At 36.4% G+C, this 22,849-nt stretch overlaps 1 protein-coding gene across 1 annotated transcript in view; it reads left to right on the top strand.

Moving 5' to 3' along the window:
- The first annotated feature begins 4,697 nt into the window (after positions 1-4,697).
- The window catches only part of LOC148977474 (uncharacterized), a 33,416-nt gene continuing 15,264 nt past the window's right edge, over positions 4,698-22,849 (top strand). The window contains 4 exon segments of the mRNA XM_089135225.1: positions 4,698-4,702; positions 7,359-7,513; positions 19,446-20,430; positions 20,432-22,094. Of these exon segments, the coding sequence (XP_088991351.1) occupies positions 4,698-4,702; positions 7,359-7,513; positions 19,446-20,430; positions 20,432-22,094 (2,808 nt within the window).

Here is a 22,849-nt window from a genome sequence, read left to right as displayed (position 1 = left end):
AACCGGTTCAAAAAACCAGTTACTGAATACAATGTACTAATGGATATTGATTTATTTCGATTCGGAGGGACTGTCAGGCATGTCTGAAAGTGAGTAACTTTAGTAACTTGTGGTTTAGCGCTGACGCAAGACGCGAACTGTTTCAAACGATTCAGTCCGATTTAGTGTACTGGTTCGACCGGTTCACTAAAAAGAACCGGTTCAAAAGAACGATTCGTTCACAAACCGGCCATCACTAATTAGTAGCATGGAAGTTGGACAAAAAGCAAATTTACACAATGTTTTGAGAAAATCTACCATAGAGTCACACACAGACATGAAGATTTTGCATATGATTCACAAAAATGGTGACAATAAATAAAAAAATGCTTCATGCTGCAATGCATGATGGGTAGATTTCATAGTACAAAACATCCTCGATTCCCAGGCTTTTTTGTTTTGGTTGTCACCGTCGTTGAGAATCATATGCAAAATCTTGATATCTTGTGTGTGACTATGTGATTCACTTTCTTAAAACATATTATACACAGTGGTCATTATAAAGTTACTGGTCCAAATAATGCAGTTCTAAAAGGTGAATAATTATTTCAGATATAAAAACAGAAGTTTAGATGTTGTTTAATGATTGCATTGCGTTTGTCATCATCAACAAGCAGCTGAAGACAGATGATCTTTTATTTTCTTGGCTTTCTCTGCACAATCAATGGTGTTATGCAAACAGTTACAACAGTCAAAGAAAAGCTAAAGTAAGAAGAATTGGGACCAAGAGCCCAACTAAAGTAAACACTCATCACCACAATGGTGACTTAAAATGAAACAAATATCACCATCTAAACCACATCTAAACAATGTAATTAACCATGAGTTTTAATTTAATGCATCCTGAAAGTGTTTATTTGGTCCAGAAACAGTATAAATTGTCTAAATGAGGCCATAAGTTATGTTGAAAACATGTCCACAATGGCCACATTTGAACTAGTTTTTAATCTTGTCCGAAGGACCCATTAACGTCTATACCGGACGTCCAGAACACGTCACAAAAAGACGTCATAAAAACTTTCATTCCGGCCCCTCAGTGGACGTCTTTTCAACGTCCGACTTTTGTGACAAAGACGTTAAAAAGACGTCTTTTGGACATCACTTTGCTCAGTGGGTTGGGTCACTTATCAATTCGGTCAAAGTTTTTTCTCATTCAATGAAAGATTATGGGAGATATTATTACTAGAAGAACAAGTTTCTATCACATCTTGTTCGACCAAACGACAAAAAGTATGAATGGTGTGATTAGACACATTAGGGCAGAAATTACTTTTAGGTCTAAAGGGTGTACTAGATGCACCAGACTCTGATTTGGAGAAAAAGTACTGTAGTTTCATTTGTCTAAAACATTTGAACAGATCCACTTTTAGCCCAAAACCATTAACACAGTCAGTTCTACAGATTGAGGAGAATTTGTCATTCTGACTACGACTTTTTTGAGAAATCTAAAATCATGAAAAATATTTTTTGAACAGAGGTTACCCTTTAGATTGAGTTGAGGAAGCATTCAATGCAGCCTTTAAAAAGACACGCTCTGAACTGTTAAAAATGAAGACAAAAAAATCAAAAAATCTCTTTTTCCTGTATTTCCTGTATTATAAAGTCCTTTATGATTAAATCAATTTTTAAAAAACACTGGCATTTGCTGTCATACTTTGAATAAGTAACTTTGAATCACGATGTTACTTCTTTACGGTTTTGTGGGATCGAGAAAGTGACTTTGCCACCTAGAGAGGGCGACATAGAATTACTCATACAGAGACGTGAGTTCTGGATTTACACTCTTTAAACTTTATCACCTAAGGGTATGAATGACGAAGCATTATTTAATGTAATGTTATAGTGATTTTGTAATTAATTTTTTTTTTTCTTTTATGTATTTGCTATGAGTTTTAGTGGCTAAGGAGCCTGACTGTTACAATTGTTTGGAAGTACAACTTGATATTGTTGGATAATGATGTGTTGATTTATTTATTTATTTATTTTTATTTTTATTTTTTTTCTCCCTCTTCTTTATTATGGATTTGCAAGGAGTTTGGGTGGCTAAGGAGCTTGACTGTTACAATTGTTTGGAAGTACAATTTGATATTGTTTGATAATAATGTTTTTTTTTATGATCTTGTTGATCTATTCTACAGGGTGATCTTAACTAATTTTTGTAATCTATTACAATTTGTAGTTGTCTGTGATGTGGGGCTAATTATGTACTCCTAATGAGCTTAATTGTTTACAGATGGAGTTCTGTGGAGTGGTCATGTGCGCATTTAAAAAGAGATGTTTTTGAACATTTTGTATACTCCTGACGAAGGTCGTGTGACCGAAACGTTGTGTGTGAATAAACTTGATTTAAAAGTGCAAGTAATGATAGTGTGCGGGAGTTCCTTATAAGCTTAATTTGAAGAAATGGCTACTACATAACCAACACTGTGAACATTAACGCTACTCCTCTATTATTATTATTATTATTATTATTATTACTAACCTTATTATTAATTTTATTATAGACCTATTCATTATATATATATATATATATATATATATATATATATATATATATATATATATATATATATTGTCTTTTTGTATACTTCTAGTTTTATGACTGTTGTATTGCTGTAATGTTTAACTCTTTTTTTTTCTAGTTAAGAGCCTAATAACATCTGGCAAAGGGACTACCGATGAAAACTAGCCTTTGGGCTAATTTGGGTACATTTACATTTAAGAATGTTTATTAATGTACACTGTCCCTTTTCTAAATAAATAAATAAAAAATCCACTAGACTTGAGAGATCAGAGCCAGCAGCAAACGTCAGAAGCACTAGCCGAGGAAAAGCTGTTCCAGTCGGGGTTGATCTCGCTGAGTGTCTGCTGAAGGCTTGGATGTCAGAACTCCGAAGATGCATATTTCAAATAGGCGCTATCTTTATAAATAAACCACAGATTTGAGATTTAAACAACCACATTCTTGCCTGAAACACTCTTAAAATTACATTTCATGACACAATAACAGTATTTTTATATTTGTCTATAGGACGTTTCCTGCAGATGTCAAATGGATGTTTAGAAGATGTCAATTTAACATGCGTTAGGAAACGTCCTAGACGTCTTGCAGATGAGCAAAGACTCTTAAAAATACGTCTTCCAGATGTAAATAGCATGCACATCAAATAGCCTTGTGCTATCTGGGGGGGCGGATCAAGAACACATCCGGGGATTTGAAATGGACTTGGCTAGATGTGAACTTTGAATTGGAACAGTACTTGGGCAGTGACTGCTGACGTTTCACAAGTCCACAAGAACACAAGTACAGACAAGAACGCATATTGAGAAACGGCTGGAATGGTTTGTGCTGCTTCCTCTTAAATCCTGCCAGAGTTGTGAGAAATGACTAAGAGTAAGTGTTTATTCATCATTGTATATGCTGTTATTTATTACTGGTTGTTCATATAAGAGATTCACGGAAGATCAGCAGCTCTGCTCGAGCGATTTTTTGTGTGAACATAACCAAATTGTGTGAACTTGTTAATATGATTGTGATATATTTCTAAATTGTAGTTATTTTAGAATTCTTGGATTTAAAAAAAATAATAATAATAGGGAAAACATCGTTGATTAAACCCCAGGAGGTCTAACATAATTTTAGAATGGTTTTCTGAAATTAAAGTTGGCAACCGCAACTGAAGGCACAGTTGAATGCAGTGCAGTAGCAGTGCATTCCGCATCCGGAATATAATGTTCCTCAAACGTTCTTTAAACGTAATTTTTGATTAAAATTTCTACATGATAGTAATGTTGATTGATAACATTACAAGAACATAAAAATGTCCAGTTTACTGAATGTTACTACACAACAAAAAGTCAAGAGTGTTAAAGACTGAAGAGTGTTAAAGTGTTAAATTGAGTGTTAATTAAACAGCGAAGAGTGTTAAAGTTAATGTACTATTTAAAGGGGGGGTTGACTGCTTTTTTTCTTAATTGTATTTATGTGGTGCAATATAACATGTATTCGTGTTTTTTTCTTTTTTTAAAAGTCTTATTTTGAACGAAATGACTCGATAAAAGATTCGTTCATTTTACTGAACGAGACTCAAAGATCCGAATCAGTAAAATGATCCGAACTTCCCATCACTATTATATTGTGACAATTGTCATTTGAATTTAAAATTTGTGATTTATTTTGTTGGTTACAGCATAACTGAGATTCTGCATAAATATTGAGAATTTATAATGTAAAGAATTTCTTAAAAGTTGTAAAAAAAAAAAAAAATCTTTGTGTAAAGCACACACAGGCCTCAAGATTCAGTCAATGCTTCTCAACAATGGTGACGAGCAGAATATTCAATTAGGAAAAGTAATTTACATGGACAATTCAGATCATAATTTATTCATACCGCAATGCATGATGGGAGCCATGAATGAGTTGTGATTGGTGGCAACAAGGATTATGTGGTCACCACGGTTGAGATTCACAGGCTGATTATTGATGTCTGTGTTTCTAAATAAATGCATTTGAAAGTGATTTTATCAGAATTTGTGATGGGATTTATGGCTCTTTGAGGGGATCCAGCTTTGGGCGATCCGTTCATTTCATAGAGCCGTTCAAAAGAATGGCTCTTTTGGCTCTTTTTAAATATTTAGTATAATCACCGGGAGGAATGATGAGGTGAGATTTGTAGTCAAATAATTCAAACTTAGATATCAGGCATCAATATCTGAGTTTGAATTATTCTGAAATATTGATTATTACCTCATTTGTCATGTGTGGACTATATTCCATAGGGTTGCACAACATCCATCTGCTTAGAACGTGACATCACTATTTTGGATTTACCTTTAGTACAAAGTGAGTGTATGTGTAAAGCTGTTGACTAATGTTTTTCATACAATACCACAAGAACATTTTGATAAAAAACTAAAAAAAATTAAGTTGTAAATATATACTGTAGATACAATAACATTAACATGAACACAAAATGCAATGTAAATAAATACAAGCAGTTCCTTACTTTATGGCTTTTTTTTAAACTGGAGTAACCATGTGATGGCGGCGTGCACAACAAGTTTTGGCTCCGCTCCTACCCAATGACATAGGCACGTAGGGTTATAAAAGATAACGTAAGAGTAAAAGATGCATGCGCGTGCACAACTATCACAACTATTACCCCTGCGCTGGGCGCCCCTTCCCCTTTAACTGAGGAGCATCTTCATAATTTATGTGCATCTGTGTAAAACACGCACAGGAAAAAAAGAACGACAGAAAGAACGACTCTCCTCCAGCCGCGACTCTGCTCCCATCGTTCATGTTTATGAGCCGTTCAAAAGAATCGGTTCGTTCGCGAACGTCACAACTCTAATCAGAATAATTTATATGAAATATTTCGGAATATCAGAAAAATATTGATAATCATATGCTTTATAACCACTAAAATGCTGTTATCAAGTTAAACCAAATTATATGAAAAATTTCATTTTACAGATCACAGCATGATTATGCAAAAACACAACCTACACTCTCAGATCACAGATGTCTTTGTTCATTTGACTGGTATAAATCAATAACAGCAGTCAAAAAAAGTTTAAATTGTAAGTAAAAGTGTCAAGAGCCCAACTAAAGCGAACACTGATCTCCATAACGGTGGCTTACAATTTGTGATTTTCTCCTTCAGTGATTCTGCTTGTGATCATCAGGTGTCTTTAATAATGCTCAATCATCACTCAATCAACAACTTAAATAGCACATTAACTTGAACACTCTTCAGTGTTAATTTAAAGGGTTAGTTCACCCAAAAATGAAAATTCTGTCAGTATTTACTCACCCTCATGTTGCCTCATGTTGTTCCATACCTCTATGTGTTTATTTGTTCTGCTGAACACAAAGGAAGATATTTGGAAGAATGTTTTAATCAAACAGATCTCATTCCCCATTGACTACTAGTCAGTACAACTGTCAGTACAATTAGTTACTACAGCTGAGCCTACAGTTTTCTAGCTAGCTATGTCTTCGACACAGAAATGCATAGGCTAGGCTATTCCCTGGATGCGATCATGTACAAAACAGATCGGTATCTTCATTTAATTTCCTTAAAAACCATCACATCAAGAAGAGGTTTTTAGAGACCCAACCTTGATGAAGAGCTGAGGATCACCGCCAACACCACCTATAGTGATCATTTTACACTGGATAGTTTTATAAACTTTCCTCAGAGACAACTGGGATTCACTGATGATCCGCTGTTACTGGTGAACAGGGCCGAAACGACTATCTCCTGCCTCAGTTTTCATCCTCCCGTCCCGAAAGCAGTATCAGCTAATATCACCGTCGACAGCTTTCCCGCTAGTGGGTGTGGTTTCAGCACAGCCAGCGGACACGCCCCCAGCGTTTGAGAACAGAGATTTTGCTAATTTTTTCAAGATTTTGATAGCTTATTTTATGTACTTGCCGGATTTTTTAATTATTCAAATTTGACTGGGTGGCTAATAACACATTTTTCTGTGGTGTGACAAACTCAGAACACATACTTAATTTTGACTTTACAGGGACTTTAAGAGTAAAATGTAGAAGTGGTGGTACTGCGTGCCGGTGAGTAACGCCCCACTTCGAGCACTGGTACCGGTATAATTAAAGCTAGGACCCGGGGTTTATTGTGTAATACAAATTTGGGCTCACTTGTAAAGGTGGTTAGACTTGGTGTCAGGTGGGGTATAGCAATACAGATTTCCTATCAGGACAAGGAACTTACAGGTTTTTTTTTTTCGCTTTGGTATTATTTTCACAAGTAAGTTGTACATTTTCAAAACTGTGTCTTCCCTGTTTACACGAAGGGAAGACACGGATATTTCCCTGCGGTTTGGCCTCTCATTTACATGAAAACCCTGTTTTTATCACAGAAAACGATTATTTTTAAAAACACTGGCCAAAGTGGAGATTTCTGAAAACGCCGGTTATGTGTTGCCATGTACACTGGGAGAAACTGCGTTTTAGGTTCTCTCTTGTCGATTCTGAGGATTCTGATTGGCTTGCATGGCCTTATCCTTCTCCCTACACTGCCGCCCATAGGTTTGGCATAGTTATGATGGCGCTCGACAGCGTATTTAGGCGGGTGTGTACACAATGTTATTATTGAAAACGGAGGCGGGGGAAATATTCGTTTCTCTAAATACCCGGCTTTGTGTAAACGTTGCCTGAACCAATGCTAACAGACTGTTGCCACACTTGATAACATTTAGTGCACAGAAATACAGTTAGGCCAATTGAAAAAAAATTAATGAAACCAGTCACCATTAAAAAATGTAAGACATCTAAATTTGTTTTTTTACAGTGTGTTCATATTTACTGTAACCCCACTGATCTGTTTCTCCTATGATGTGTTTTGTCTGCATTCAGTGGGAGTGAATGTGATTGAAACAGCAGCTCTTGGGAGATCCTTCCAGCTCGGCATGCTGTATGACTGCAGAAAAGACTTGTTGATACCAGGTACCAAAATAGATACTGTTGTGGTTTCAATCTTTTTGGGAAATCACTTCTCAAAGATCTTTGATGCCAGAAATATTAGACTTTATTTTACAACAAAGACGAGTGTCTCCTGCAGAAAGTCGGTTCAAATACCCAAGTTCAAATACCCAGGAAGCTCATTGCTCTCAGTGATAGTAACTTCCCTAGGGACCACAGGAGGACCTAACGGGCCAACTTGTAAAGCCGGCGTGACCGCAGGCCCCCCTGATGATTTATACAAGAGACCACTGACATGTTGTCTGACTGAACTAACACATGATGACCTCTCAGGTCTGCTTGGAAGTAGTGCTGTCACAATACCAAAATTATTGTTTCAATACCGATACCAAGTCAAGAATCGCGATTTCGATACTTTTTCGATACCTTTCCTGAAAAGGAAAGTATTTCTTACAGGGTGTTTCACATGCACCTCCTTTGCGTAGGTCTGTGCTGTTTAAATGCTGTAATAACCTACTATAAATAAATCACTGACAAACATGCACATGCTCTGATTATAATCATATAGCCTATAAATCATTTTTGCTGATGTTTTGTATGCTTTATTTTAGCAGCTTGCAAATTATTTATGCTATCTATGAAAGTTGGGGTGAAAGTTGTAAAGCTAATACAAAATAAATTAAACATCTCCAGTTAAATAGCAGATAATTAATTTATTTCGTTACTAAATAAGAGATCTAGTGCTAAAATCTGTTGTTTTTTAAATCAAGCGGAGCGTTTTTTTTCGCTGCTATCAGTTGCATGGTCTTTTGCGGCTCGCGCACCGTCTTCATGCGGATGCGCGCTTCATTCTATCGTCGTCACAGATACTATTGTGTACAGGCCGCCGGATGGTGTTGTTGCTAAGAACTTGCAAAGTACAGTAGGTGGACAACCAGAATGTCGTTTACCGCCGCGGCAAGTGCCGCGGTAAATCTACCGAGGCAAAAATAAACCAGCCGTATTTCAAAGTCGGTGGTGAAATGACCACCAGGTGGCGCAAAGGGACATTTAGCGAAGCAAAACGTAATTATGTAAAAGTAGCCTACATTTTAAATAGAATATAGCTTTAACTAGAATAGAAACTTTTAGGCTATAGGAGAACATTTTATTAATCAAAAGTTAAAATAGGCCTATCTCGCAGTCAGCGAAAATAAAGTGCTGCTTTCAATGACGCTATTGAGGAATGCGAAGACTGAAGAGCGCTTCTCTCGCGTGCGCACACTGACTGCTGAACAACCGAACTTCTGGGCTTTTGGCAGTGAGAAAAGTCGTGGTCGAGTGGTAGAACTTTGGTACAATTATTTTGATGACACTGTTTCGAATCCCGCATAAACATGTATTAAAATTAAAATTACCTTGCATTTCTATTTTACATTTAGGAACAAATCTCTTCCAACAGATTGACTTAATTTACATCTTCAAAAGCAGTTATGATAAAAAAATTCCATGTAGATAAAAAAAAAAAAAACATAACCAAGCTAAGCAAGTTGCGATTTGCCGGTGGGGTATTTCCCCCTCCACAGTAATCAATGCTATAATTCGCCTAAATAGACAATATCAAATATGTGTATATATATTTTTAAATATGCAACACGCACGTTTAAACAACAGATAGCCTAATAAAATCTGAACCAGCGCTTCTGCGCCTGTATTGACACATAACATGCAGCGCGCGTTTCAGTTTCAGTGGCCTTAATAGCCTATTGTTCGACAAACGCGGCGGTGGTGACTTGAATTTATTTACTATACATTAAACAGAACACATGGCTAGGGCTGTCGCGGTTATGGAATTTCCCTTGCGGTAATGTTGAGTGGCTCAATAGCGCGATATGCGGTATTCCCGCCATTTATTTATTTATTTATTTAATTAATTATATGTTTTTGTTGCTATATAAATAATGTTTACGATGTGGACAAAAACGAGGACATTTTCAGTAACCAATGTAACCGAAACTAAACAGCGTCTACATATATGCGCATTGAAAGACTTTCACTCAGCGCGCATATTGTTATGACAACGGACTTTGAGCGAATCATTGAACCGTTCATTCAACGAACACGTTTAAAAAAGCTGATATAACAAGATGTTATTTATTTTTAACTTTGAGATTCAACTTTTCAAGGCTCAGCGGAGCAGCAATGCGTCGCATAGGCAATGCTAAAGCTGATGCTTCACTTATTAGAGACCCATTGATTCAATGCGTGACTCACTGATTTTATTTCGGCTTCCTTGTGTTGTGGGATGCTGACCAGAGCTGCTGCTGACGCGGATTTATGGGAAAATACCCGTGAAGAGAACGTTAAAATGATGATTCGACAAATTTTTTCGCTTCCCTTTGACACGACAAGCTTTTCACGACTTCAAAGACAGACGCAGGTAATTGCACGCGCAGCGCGTGACGCGCTCTGCCGATCTCTTTCATTCACTGTCTATGTGAAGCCTGTAAGCTACACATCACCATGATAAACAGTCTTGTTATCGTTATGAACTTGTTTAACATTCAATACACATGCATTAAGTTCAAAACAAGAAGGGTATAGCCTTATAAAAAAAAAAAACGTGAATATCGCGGTTGCTGCGGTTACGTGCTATCCTCTGCGGTTGACTTGTCAGAAGCGCGGTACTACAATATTGCGGTTACCGCGACAGCCCTACACATGGCTGAGTGGTAGAGCATAGGCCTGCGGTTTTACCATTACAAACATATGGGTTCGAAGCTTGCTCAAACATGGATAATATAGTTATATTTTATATTTAGGCTATTAATGCAGAAAGATTTGTTCTAAAACTCTGTTACACCATTTAGTTTTTTTGCTTATATTTATAAAATAAAATGACCATGCATTTCTATTTTAAACTAAGGAACAAATCTCTTCCAACAGATTGACTGAATTTACATCTTCAAAAGCAGTTATGCAAAAAATATAGAAAATAAAACTTAATGGGGTTCCATGTAAAATTAAAAAACACCCCCCCCCCCTCCACAGTAATCAATGCTATAATTAGCCTAGACCATATCAAATATATTTATTTATTTATTTTTAAATATGCAACAGGCATGTTTAAACAACGAATAATAAAATCTGAACCAGCGCTTCTGCTCCTGTATTTGAGAGATGTCAGTTTCAGTTTCAGTGGCCTTAATACATTGATTCACGGCTTTTTAAAATGTCACGAATTGTTTTGAGGTGGTTTTGAACGAAATATTGAAATATTGAAGTTTATAATTGAGTATTTTTTTTTGACACACCACGCCCAGTGTAGGCCTATTCTAAAATCAGGTTTTATTCTGGCATTAATTGTGTTCGACAAACGCGGCGGTGTTCACTTGAATTTATTTTTCTCATAACAGCTAAAATAAAATCATCTTTTAAACTGTAAAAGGTGTACGTTTTCGTGTAAAGTAGGCTTACACTCACAATAGGTAAACGACAAAACGTTTTCCTGCTCATGAGCGAATACTCACACTGGAGAAACATATGTTTGGGTATTTGCGCCTAAGTGAACACATAGCTGAGTGGTAGAACTTACGGTTAGAACATGATAATGACATGGGTTCGAAGCCCGATGCAACATGGATAACTGTAGTTAAATTTTATATTTAGGTATTTATGCAGAAAGATTTGTCTAGTTCTAAAACTGTTACACCATTTAGGTTTTTTTTGTTTGTTTTTTTTCCTTGTATTTATAAAAAAATATATATATTTCCATTTTACACTAAGGAAGGAACAAAATAGTATCCAACAGAATGACTTCTTTACATCTATAATAATACCAATGGTAATTTCAAAAGCAGTTCCGTAAAAAAAAAAAAAAAAAAAAAAAAAATACGAGGAGTTCTTTTCCAAAACGCTATAAATCCATTTCAATAGTTTTCAGGAAAACTACATTTTTAACCTAGACCCATGCACATTTTGTGAATATTCAAATTAAATGTTTTATTGGTTCTGTTGAACAATGATTATTAAATCAAACAACAATATTGTTAATGATAAATTAAAAGTTTTTTTTTTCAAAACGCTATATAAATCCATCTTTTTTTTTTTGTAAAAATAAGGTTTGTCTTTAAAAGAAAAGAAGAAAAAAAACAAGAGAACGTGCAACATAATCAGGGGCTCATGCTATAAATTAATATAAATTAAATTTAGTAAAACAACCTGAAAAAAGTAATGATAGTAATGTTATGTAAAGTTATTTAATAGCCTACATTCAGAGTCATTTTTAGTAAAGTGTCAAACCTGAAAAAAATAGTACAATTTCTACATATGCATGAAAAAAACTAATTATTACAAATGATCAATAATGATAACGATATTCAAAAGTAGGGATGGGCCCCCCTCCAGCACATGCACACACACACACACACACACACATGCATGTATAGGCTACATAGAATGTGAGCAAAGCCGGCATGACGGATAAATATAAGTAAAAAAAAAAAAAAAACATAGGCTACGTTTCACATTTATGTTTAATAATATTATGTTACTTATTTTTATTATTTCGTCTATGTTGATTAGGCTATATAAAAAGTGAACCGCATGATATAAGGATCAAAAGCTACCCAATATATCGGAAAATATTTGAGTGGGTCAGACATGATTTTGACCACCAATTAAGTTTTGTTTTGTAGAAAGCTTGTAAATTTTGTTTCGGATAAATTCTATCTTCATTGTAATAAATGTTTCATCAACAAATTGACTGGATTAACACATTAAGTAAATATCAGACAATATAATCAGGACACAGAGGTGCGATATGAACTAGAAAGCTTTAAATGTGTACTTTTAAACAAAACATTTAAAAACGAAAATAAATTGACAACTCTCTGCGTAAGTAGGCTAATTCGAAGTAGCCTATGCGTTTAGGCCTATGCGCGTTTACTGCGAAGGCGAGTCAGCATCATCAACTTTATCTTTGCTGCTGACACAGAAAACACAAGTTTACTAGAGTTTAGAGCAGCATGTTTGCAACAACAACACAGTCAAACAGAATGTAAGCCCTGTGTGTGTGCATGTGCAGTTGTGTGTGTGTGTGTGTGTGTGTGCGTCACACGTTAAATGTTTTAGAATGTAACACAACATTCAAATGCAAATATGCGCCCTCCCCCACTTGAAAGCCCGTGTGTCCACCAAAGCGTTTTTCCACGCCTGGCGTGTTTTAGTATGTCCCTTTTTTCTTCCAACAATTCAAGAACAAAATAGGCTATAGGCTACAAATTGAACATGGTTTATTTTTTGTAAAACTTTAAAACTGGCCTTGTATACTTTTCTTGACGATTCCTCGGTAGCTTTTGTTTGAAGGCATTCAGTTGCTCCAAAAACACTAACGTTAGAAACATAACTGCACTTTATCACAACGGATTAATAAACCGTACCCACGAGTTCCTAATCCGTGCTCTCTCAGATTTGTAAACCGTGCCCTCAGTTTTTGCAATCTGTACCCACAAATTCATATACCGTGCCCACGCTTTCGCAATCCGTATGGGTTTGTAATCCGGACTCACGGGTTTGTGGCTCGTCCCCCAGAGTGTGCCGCATGATTCAACCAAGCCTCCTGTTTAGATGCGGGATGCATTGCATTGTTTTTAAAATCCTTTTTTAAAATGGATAATTTCTTGCATTTAAAAAAATAAATACATTTAGGATACTTTTATCTTTAAAGTAAATTTTTAGAGGAAAAAGCTCAGTACTATAATAAGCGAAAATAATAATAGTAATCATAAGAATAATAACAGTTCAAAAACTGTAAAAGGTTTGGTTATAAGTTATAAATTATTTTATGTTAAATATATTACTGTCGTCGGTGAACTCATTCATAGTAGTAATGCAAATAAAAATGCATTTAGGCTACAGGCCTATTTAGAAGACGCTTTTATCCACAAAAAAGAACAAAGCAATTCGTCAAATGTCAGTCTTAGACAATAATAATAGGCTACGATTCTAACAAACAAACACAGGTTTTAACGTATATCCAACTGTTTGTGTGCATGTCACTGCCGCGGCCGCAAACACTTGCATGTTCCTGTAAACAGTGGAACAATTTAAAATAATCTAGCATTTCTGGTCATACGGAAAAAAAAATACATAATACATTATTTGCAACTACTTTTATTTGTGTAAACTCACAATAACAAGAAAACGTCGTTATTTTTCAGACACAAGCCTATAAATCACCTATAAATCATCTCTCACATGCTCTTCTCATTTAGCACTGCGGGCAAAATATAGTTTTTAGATAGCAAAATCATTTTTTTTTTCATATTAATTTGTGAATATTTTAAATGTTTAATAAAGGCAAAAAGTCAGCCTATGCGTCAAAATCTTGTGTTTAGGCCTATTTGTGATAATCTCAGCCCTGTTTTATTATTGTCTAACCAGTAGGCCTATTATGACTGACATTTGACGAATTGCTTTGTTTCTTTTTTTTTTTAATAAAAGCGTCTTATATCTAAATATGTAGCCTAAATGTAATAATAATAGCATATTATTATTAGGCCTATTATTTGCGTTTATAACTTTAAATGAGTTCACTTAAGACAGGAATATGTAAAACAATTTATGAATGTTTTATTTTTATAGACCTATAACTTTGTGTTTGTCTTAGGCTATATTTATTTATTTATTTATTTATTTGTAAGTGAAGTCCTTTTAAAAACAATGCCACAAATCCGCGAGTCCGGATTACACACCCGTGAGTAGCCTACGGATTGCGAAAGCGTGGGCACGGTTTATGAATTTGTGGGTACAGTACATATTTCAAAAACTGAGGGCACGGTTTACAAATCTGAGAGCAGGGATTAGGAACTCGTGGCTACGGTTTATTAATCCGTGGGCACGAATTGTTAAACCGAGGGAACAGTTTAAGAATCCGTGAGTAGCCTACAGTTTATAAATTGAGGGGACGGATTGCAAAAGCTACCTATTTAAGCTTCAAGAACGGTAGGCTAAAACATAAAAGCTGTCGGCCAACAGCATGTAACGAGGTTCGATCTTGCGTCGTATGGAGGTATATGAGGTTGAGGATGATGCGTTAACCACACAGCTATCGCTGGACTTCTAATGCGCTGTCGTCTTATACAATTGTAAAGCCTCATTGATGTAGCCTAATATGTTTTGACTGCAATGTTTTAAGGTTTCATTATTTTTTCAATTTAATTTCAGTATTGTGATTAATTAATTAATTTAACTACGTTTCACTTGAATTAATCTGCTACCATCTTTCAATCGCTCTGAAAGAGCCGCGGCGCAGTTGAAGATTACACAAAAAACGGACACTTTTCAAAGTCTGTGATTGTTGCGCCTCTTAGCGGCCAAAGGCAGCAAATACACCTCAACTTTTACCGCCGCGGCAAACCTGCGGTGGTAAAAACCACATTCTGGTTGTCTACCTACTGTATAACTATCAGAGCGGGCCCTGCGGCCTTGAAACACTATCGGGACTGGAAGCGTGCGTTGCACATACCAACATGAAATACGTCTCTCACAAATCTAGAACGCGGTCATTCATAAAAGTATTAAGTAAGTATAAAAAATGTCTGAGTATCACGATACTTTTGAAGTATCGGTGCATCGTGCAACACTACTAGGAAGTGTTTCAGAGCCTGAAACACTGCCAGCATCTCTAGACAATTTATATGCCATGATAGATGATGGTCCTGCCACATACCTTAGGCTGGACGACCACTCATGAGCATTATTATACAAAGTTAACTCCTTCATAAAAAAAACCTAAAAAACAAAGGTCTTACCTTCGTAAATCTACACATAGCCTGTGTATAAACTGCTTAGCTAAAATTATTAAACTGTTATACATTAAAATGCCCATAAGTATTATTTTTTCTTGATCAGGAAGTAACTCATAATACAATGAAACGGATAACTGAAACTATGTACAATTATTTTACACAAAATCAATGTTTTAAAATGATTATTGTACTGTAATGTAGCATCATAACATGCATATAGTTCATGTGTAAAATACCTTCCAAATTACGTTAGGTGGTGTTATTAGGTTTCAAACCTAAGCTCCGCCCCTCACTTACGGCCCTAGCGCTGGTGTCGGTTAGAACGTAACTCCGCCCCTTACTTCCGGTTCTGGGGCTGGGGTTCTGGAGTTGGGGTTCTGAAACTGGTGTGCTGCGGGTCTGCAGCTGGATACTATAGAGAATGTTAGATATAATATAATGGATTTCTACAAGTTTTTAAAAAAAAACCTACATTATTGCACTCAGGTCTAAGTCTCATGGCCCTCTATCAGAATCCAGAGTTTCAAGAAGATCAGAGAAACTCAAAATTTCAACTCAAAAAAAAAAAAAAAAACGACAGCGGTACCCCTTTAGTTTTTTTTTTCTCGGTCCGAAAAAATACGTTTCTCCAATCTTCTTAAAACTCTAAATGCCCACGTAGCATTTATGCCATCATAAATATCTCAGCTCTGGAAGGGTCTAGAGCCTCCATTTTTGCACTCAGGTCTAAGTCTCATGGCCCTCTATCAGAATCCAGAGTTTCAAGAAGATCAGAGAAACTCAAAATTTCAACTAAAAAACAAAACAGAACAAAAAAACAATGACAGCAGTACCCCTTTAGGTTTTTTTTCTCGGTCCGAAAAAATACGTTTCTCCAATCTTCTCAAAACTCTAAAGGCCCACGTAACATTTATGCCATCATAAATATCTCAGCTCTGGAAGGGTCTAGAGCCTCCATTTTTGCACTCAGGTCTAAGTCTCATGGCTCTCTATCAGAATCCAGAGTTTCAAAAATAAACTGAGAAACTCAAAATTTTTGTATACCTTTTTTATAGGTACACACAAACCTCAAGATTCGGTCAATGCTTCTCAACGATGGTGACGAGCAGAATATTCAATCAGGAAAAGTAAATTACAAGGATTATTATTGTCACCACAGTTGAGATACACAGGCTGATTATTGATGTCTGCCTTTTTAAATAAAGATTAAAGTGATTTGATCAGAATAGTTTTTATTAAATATTTTAGGTTATAAGAAAAATACAGATATGCTGTACAATCACTAAAGTGTTACTAACAAGTTAAACCAATTCATCTGAAAAGCTTCATTTTTCAGATAATAGCATGCATGATTATGTCATAACATAACCAACAATACTAGATCACAGTTTTCTTTGTTCATTTAACTGCTATAAATCAATAACAACAGACGGACAAAGTTTAAAGTGAAACTATAAGGATCAAGAGCCCAACTAAAGCAGACACTGATCACCATAACGGTGGCTTCCCATTTTAGATTTTCTCCTTCTGTGATTCTGCCTGTTAACATCAGGTGTCTTCAATAATGCTCAATCATCACTAAATTAATCACTTAATTATCTCATTAACTTTAACACTCATATCGTCCATCTGAAAGCAGGTGAAGGTGATTTACTACTAATCAAGGAACCGGCTTCATTGATTAGATGTGCATAACAATATCGTGCGATATATCGCCCAGCCCTATCTGGAAGTCAGTTGTAGTTCTTGTGTTTCTCTTTTCTTCAGTGATTCTGCTTGTTATCATCAGGTGTTTTCAATAATCAAACAATTCTAAGACTGCCTCAGTATTACTTTTAACACCCTGCTGGTGGTTCCCATATGAACACCGAGCGGTGTTAATTTAACACCAGGGAATTTAATGTGCAGTGTTTACATTCATAGCGCGACTGAAAGCACAGAAGCTGATGCCCTTGTGTTTTTAGGGTGCTTTATAGTTTTCTGGTCGATGACGTCACCCGCCTATGACGTTCCATCTAGCCATTGGGCAGATTTCACACGTGCTTCATGACGCACAACGTTTGACGCAGCTCGAAGTTCCCTTGAAAGGGAAAGAACCTGTACAGGACTGTACATGGATAGGACCCTCTGTCCATGTGGAAGTTTGCTATTTTCTTTTGATTCTTTTTTTTTAATTTGACTTTTGATTCATTAGCTGCTATAGGTATAACTAAAAGCATATAGTGCATACATTTTACAATTGAAGAGCTCTTTTCCAAACCGCGATAAACGCCATTTTTAAAAAAAATGAGTTTGTCGTGTCATTCTGCTGTGGACAGAACCCTTTCACTGCTCCATCAACGTTTCATGCCAAATCGGTATATTTCCTTGTTTAAAATGTACTGCAAGATACAGTTTCTTTCCAAAACGCAATAAGCGCCAGCCCTGTTTTTAGGCTAAATGCGATAAATCATCAAATTCAATGAGCGCTCTACGCAATCCAGCACGGCGGCACTCTGAACAGAGGTTTATTATGTTCATTCATTCCTCAAAATGAGTCCTAGTAGTCGACTAGTAGTAGATCATTTAAGCCATTTGTATTATCAGTAATCACAGATTTAATTAAATGGCAGAGAAACCATATGAGCGTTTTTAATTGCCTATTCCGCATCTCAACGTATGCATAAAGCTTGCCACAAAGAACCGGCAAAAGTAATGATTATGCATGAAACATTTGAATTGTTTATTAATAACTAGTGTTTTCTGTTAGTGTCAGCAGCAAAGATAAAGTTGATGCTTACTCGCCATCTTCGCAGTGAACGCGCATAGGCCTAGAGAAACGCATACTTTGAATTAGCCTGTACGCAGAGAGTTGCCGATTTATTTTAGTTTTTAATTGTTTTGTTTAAAAGTAGATATTTAAAGCTTTCTGTAGCCTAGTTCTCAGGCCTGTGTGAGGCAAGCGTCGCGGTGTTTTGGTTTATATATGAGACGTGCTCCGGTTCACCTGCGCGCCTCTGTGTCCTGATTATATTGTCTGATATTTACTTCTAATGTATTAATCCAGTCAATTTGTCGATGAAATATTTGTTAAAATGAAGATACAATTTATATGAAACGAAATTTACAAGCTTTCTACAAAACAGAACTTAATAAGTGGTCAAAATCATGTCTGACGTACTCCAAATATTTTCCGATATTGGGCAGCTTTTGAATTTTGATCCTATCTTACTCATCTCATGCGGTTCCCTTTTCATAGCCTACTCAACATAGATGAAATAATAAAAATAAGTAATGTAATATTATTAAACACAAATGTGAAACGTAGCCTATGTTTATTTTGTTTTTTGTTTTTTTGTTACTTATATTTAAGCGTCATGCTGCTCCGCTTTGCTCACATGTTATGTAGCCTGTGTGTGTGTGTGCATGTGCTGGAGGGGTGCCCATCCCTTTTTTGAATATCGTTATCATATATTGATCATTTTTAATAATTCGTTTTTTTTTTTCATGCATATGTTGAAATTGGTACTATTTGTTTGAGGTTTGACACTTTACTAAAAATGACTTTACTAAAAATGATGCAAAAAAGGATGTATTTATAGCGTTTTGGAAAAAAATAAAATTAACTTTTAAATTATCATTAACAATATTGTTGTTTGATTTAATAATTATTGTTCAAAATGTTCAGACTGAACCAATAAAACATTTAAACAGGATAATTTGAATATTCACAAAATGTGTGGGTCTAGGTAAAAAATGTAGTTTTCCTGAAAACTATTGAAATGGATTTATAGCGTTTTGGAAAAGAGCTCTTCAATTATTTGCGCTACAAACCAGTGTGTTTAGGGCATTGGTAAGGGAATTATTTGATAATACAAGTTTGCAATGTTAAGCAGAATAACAGACTGTTTTTGTACAAATAAAAATACTGAAAAAATGCATTTAAACTACTAAGTAGCCACATACATTCTTGCGCTAAAAATAAGTTAGATATTTGGTTTCAGTGATCCGATCTCTAAACAGTTTAGCCCCCACTTGCACCTGTATTTATCGTTGAAACACTTTTGATCGGATCACAAAAAACATCCTACCAACTGGAAGCAAGACAGACCAGACATAAAAGAGTTTTTGAGTATAAAATTGTAGTAAATTCACTGTTGAGTTAAAACACTTTTTTCCCCCCACAGGAATCAGACTTTGGAATAAAGAGCAGCTGCAGCAGAATATTATAGATCATCCCCAAATTAACACAGGATTCAAAGTCACAGCTTCAGATTCAATTCAGAAAAAATCTGTATTACTGAATATTGATGGTGGACTGAAACTAAGTCTTTTAGGTGATCTTATCCATGTTAGTGGAGCAGCAAAATATCTCAAAGACACAAAGACATCTTTCAAACAGCAGAGACTGACGCTACATTATCATTCAACCAGCAGGTTTGAAGAACTGACCGTGAATCAGTTGCCTTCTGAAAATATCCCTGATGATAATATAGCCACACATGTAGTGGCAGCAATACTGTATGGGGCAGACGCCTGCTTTGTGTTTGACAGAGAAGTTTCATCAGATGAGGACAAAAGTACAGTAGAAGGAGAAGTAAAACTGGCCCTTGAGAAACTGCAGGGCATCGTTTCAGTAGATGCTAACGTTGATTTCAGCATGAATGACAATCAGAAAGCTGCAGTCAAAAAATTCATGTGCATATTTTATGGTGACTTCCAGCTAGCATCTAACCCGACCTCTTTTGAAGATGCATTGAAGGTTTTCGCTGAGCTTCCAAAACTGCATAAAGAAAACCAAGAGCTGGCAGTTCCTCTGAGAGTTTGGCTTTATCCTCTGGACAAACTTCACTCAAGAGCTTCAAAACTCCAGAAAGACATCAGCATGGGTCTAATCATAAAGATTGAATCAGTGATTGAAAGTTTAAATACAGCTGAGATGAAATGCAGTGACCTTCTGAAAGACTCTCCCGCTCTGACGTTTGTTGCATTTCATGATACAATTCTGCAAATGAAGCAAAACTGCTGTGAGTACAAATTGAGACTGGTGAAGAATCTCGGCTCCCTACTGCCAAACATCCGTGGGAATGTGGAGAAGGAAACCGCTCTGAATGATCTTCTACAAGAACATGATGTATCTCCATTCAGAGGACGTGATCTTGCAGAATGGCTGAGAGAGAGAAAAGGAGTCTGAGGTCATTAAATCAGTCCTCAGACAGCTGATGGATTATGGTGCGCAGGTGGCCGACAACATAGATGCCATCTTGATGGACCTGGACGTTGGGAATCTGGTCAGTTACACATTCACATCATTCGAATGCTCAGATGTGCTGCTTCTTCATCAAACTTCCAATCTGACTCTTTCAACAAAAGGAGAAACTGACGAGAAGTGTCCTCATGTGAAGCGGACGTCTTGGCTCAGTACTGAGATTAAAACGACCATGAGGAGCAACTTGAAGATATTTAAGAACCTAATTGAATCAAAAGATTGCAAACCAGCCAAGTTTATTGTGTCCTCAAAGGAAATGGAGAATAATCCTGGTTCCTGCATTCTCCTGTATAAAAATGGATGTGATGAACCGGTTTGCTTTAGTCCTCCATCCAAACCAGCCTGTCCAATCATTGAAGAGGTCAAAGGTCAGAGTGTGGTAATGAAGGTTCCTCCACCGTGTCCTGTTACAGTGGAGCTCAGATTACTGTATAAACAGAAGCAGGACACAGTCTGGACATCTAAACCTTTGCTGAAGGATCAACACACTGTTATTCTGACTGATCTGAGAGAAGGAACTGAGTATGAGATGAAATGTGCAGCGCTGGGGAAAATCAACTACACCGTTTGCAGTGGTGCTATCCATCTGCGGGTCATTGAGAAGAAGCTCATTACAGAAATAGATTCTGTAATTGAACATCTGAAGTTTACTGAAAACAAGTGCAGTGAACTTTTGATAGACACATTTAGTGCATTTCCCACGAAGATTGAGGATATGAAGCGATTCTGCCAAATCTACAGGCAAGATTTCAGTGACATAAGTCAGTCACTGATCCGGTCAGTTCAAGCCTGTGAAGAAGAGACATGTGCATTGACCAATCTTCTGCAAGCTCATGATGGGTCTCCATTTAACAAACAGGATCTAATGGAGTGGATCAGAGAGAAAGAAAGAGAATTAAACACAGTTGGGGAGTTTTGTCAACAATTATTGGACTTTGGAGCTGAAGTGAATACAAGCTTAGATACAGTTTTGTCAGATATTAAGGTGGAGAATGTGGTTTGCTACACGTTTAGTTCCCTTGAACAGCCAGACGAGTTGATTTCAGAACAAGAAAATTACCTGAAAACTCAAACAATGTGGAAGAATCCTCGATCGACTCCTCGAACAGTGATGTGGCTCACTGGAACCATCAGGGAGAAAATGAGAGAAAATTTAATCATGTTTAGGGAGCTGATGACATCACACGGCAGCCAGTCCACTAAATTTGTTTTTTCCTCAAAAGACCACAAAACACATCCTGGTTCCTGCATTCTCTTGTATAAAAATGGATGTGATGAACCTGTTTGCTTTAGACCTCCATCCAAACCAGCCTGTCCAATCATTGAAGAGGTCAAAGGTCAGAACGTGGTTATGAAGGTTCCTCCATCATATTCTGCTACAGTGGAGCTCAGATTACTGTATAAACAGAAGCAGGACACAGTCTGGACATCTAAACCTTTGCTGAAGGATCAACACACTGTTATTCTGACTGATCTGAGAGAAGAAACTGAGTATGAGATGAAATGTGCAGCGCTGGGGAAACTCAACTACACAAGAGAGAGTGACGTGATCAGAGTCATTACAGAGGTATGAAGAAATCCATTTATTAAGTGACTGTTTTGAAATTTGCCCTGCTATGATAGTGGGTTAGACATACTTTATAAATTAAATGATTCTCACCTTATTGAAAGTTTTAATTATTTATTCTGTTGTTGATTAGAATAAAATGTGTCTTTCAGCAAAGTATACAAAATACAACTTTTGATACATTTGCTATACTTTTTTAACTGTCATTTTCACACCAGTGCTGTGGGAATTATTTTTTTGCAATGTAAACATCACATTATACAGTATTCAGATACTTGATATTTACCTCAGGTACATCCCATTCTGTTACAGTTGATAAAAGGCCAGAGTTGAGGCATGGATCTAATCGCAAGCAGTCTTAATCAAAACAAAAGAAAATATTCAAGAGTGTAGGAGCAAATCAATACAAAATTAAAGGATCATAATCTTATGATTTGTACATAAAAATGGTCATAATTTAGAAATAAATTGCAATTTTCTACCCAGATTTTAGCCTCTGATTTGAACGCTCTGAAGGTGTTTGTGTGTTTGAGACTTCAGTGTAAACGCCCACTGGTGTTACTGGCTGTGAGACTTCAGTGTAAACACCCACTGTTGTGATTGGCTGTGAGACTTCAGTGTAAATGCCCACTGTTGTGATTGGCTGTGAGACTTCAGTGTAAACGCCCACTGTTGTGATTGGCTGTGAAACTTCAATGTAAACGCCCACTGGTGTTACTGGCTGTGAGACTTCAGTGTAAACACCCACTGTTGTG

The sequence above is a fragment of the Pimephales promelas genome, chromosome 9, assembly GCF_988280905.1.
Source record: "Pimephales promelas chromosome 9, fPimPro1.hap1.1, whole genome shotgun sequence".
Taxonomy (NCBI): Eukaryota; Metazoa; Chordata; class Actinopteri; order Cypriniformes; family Leuciscidae; genus Pimephales; species Pimephales promelas.
The sequence above is the reverse complement of the archived record's forward strand: the minus strand, read 5'-3'. Positions and strand labels throughout refer to the sequence as shown.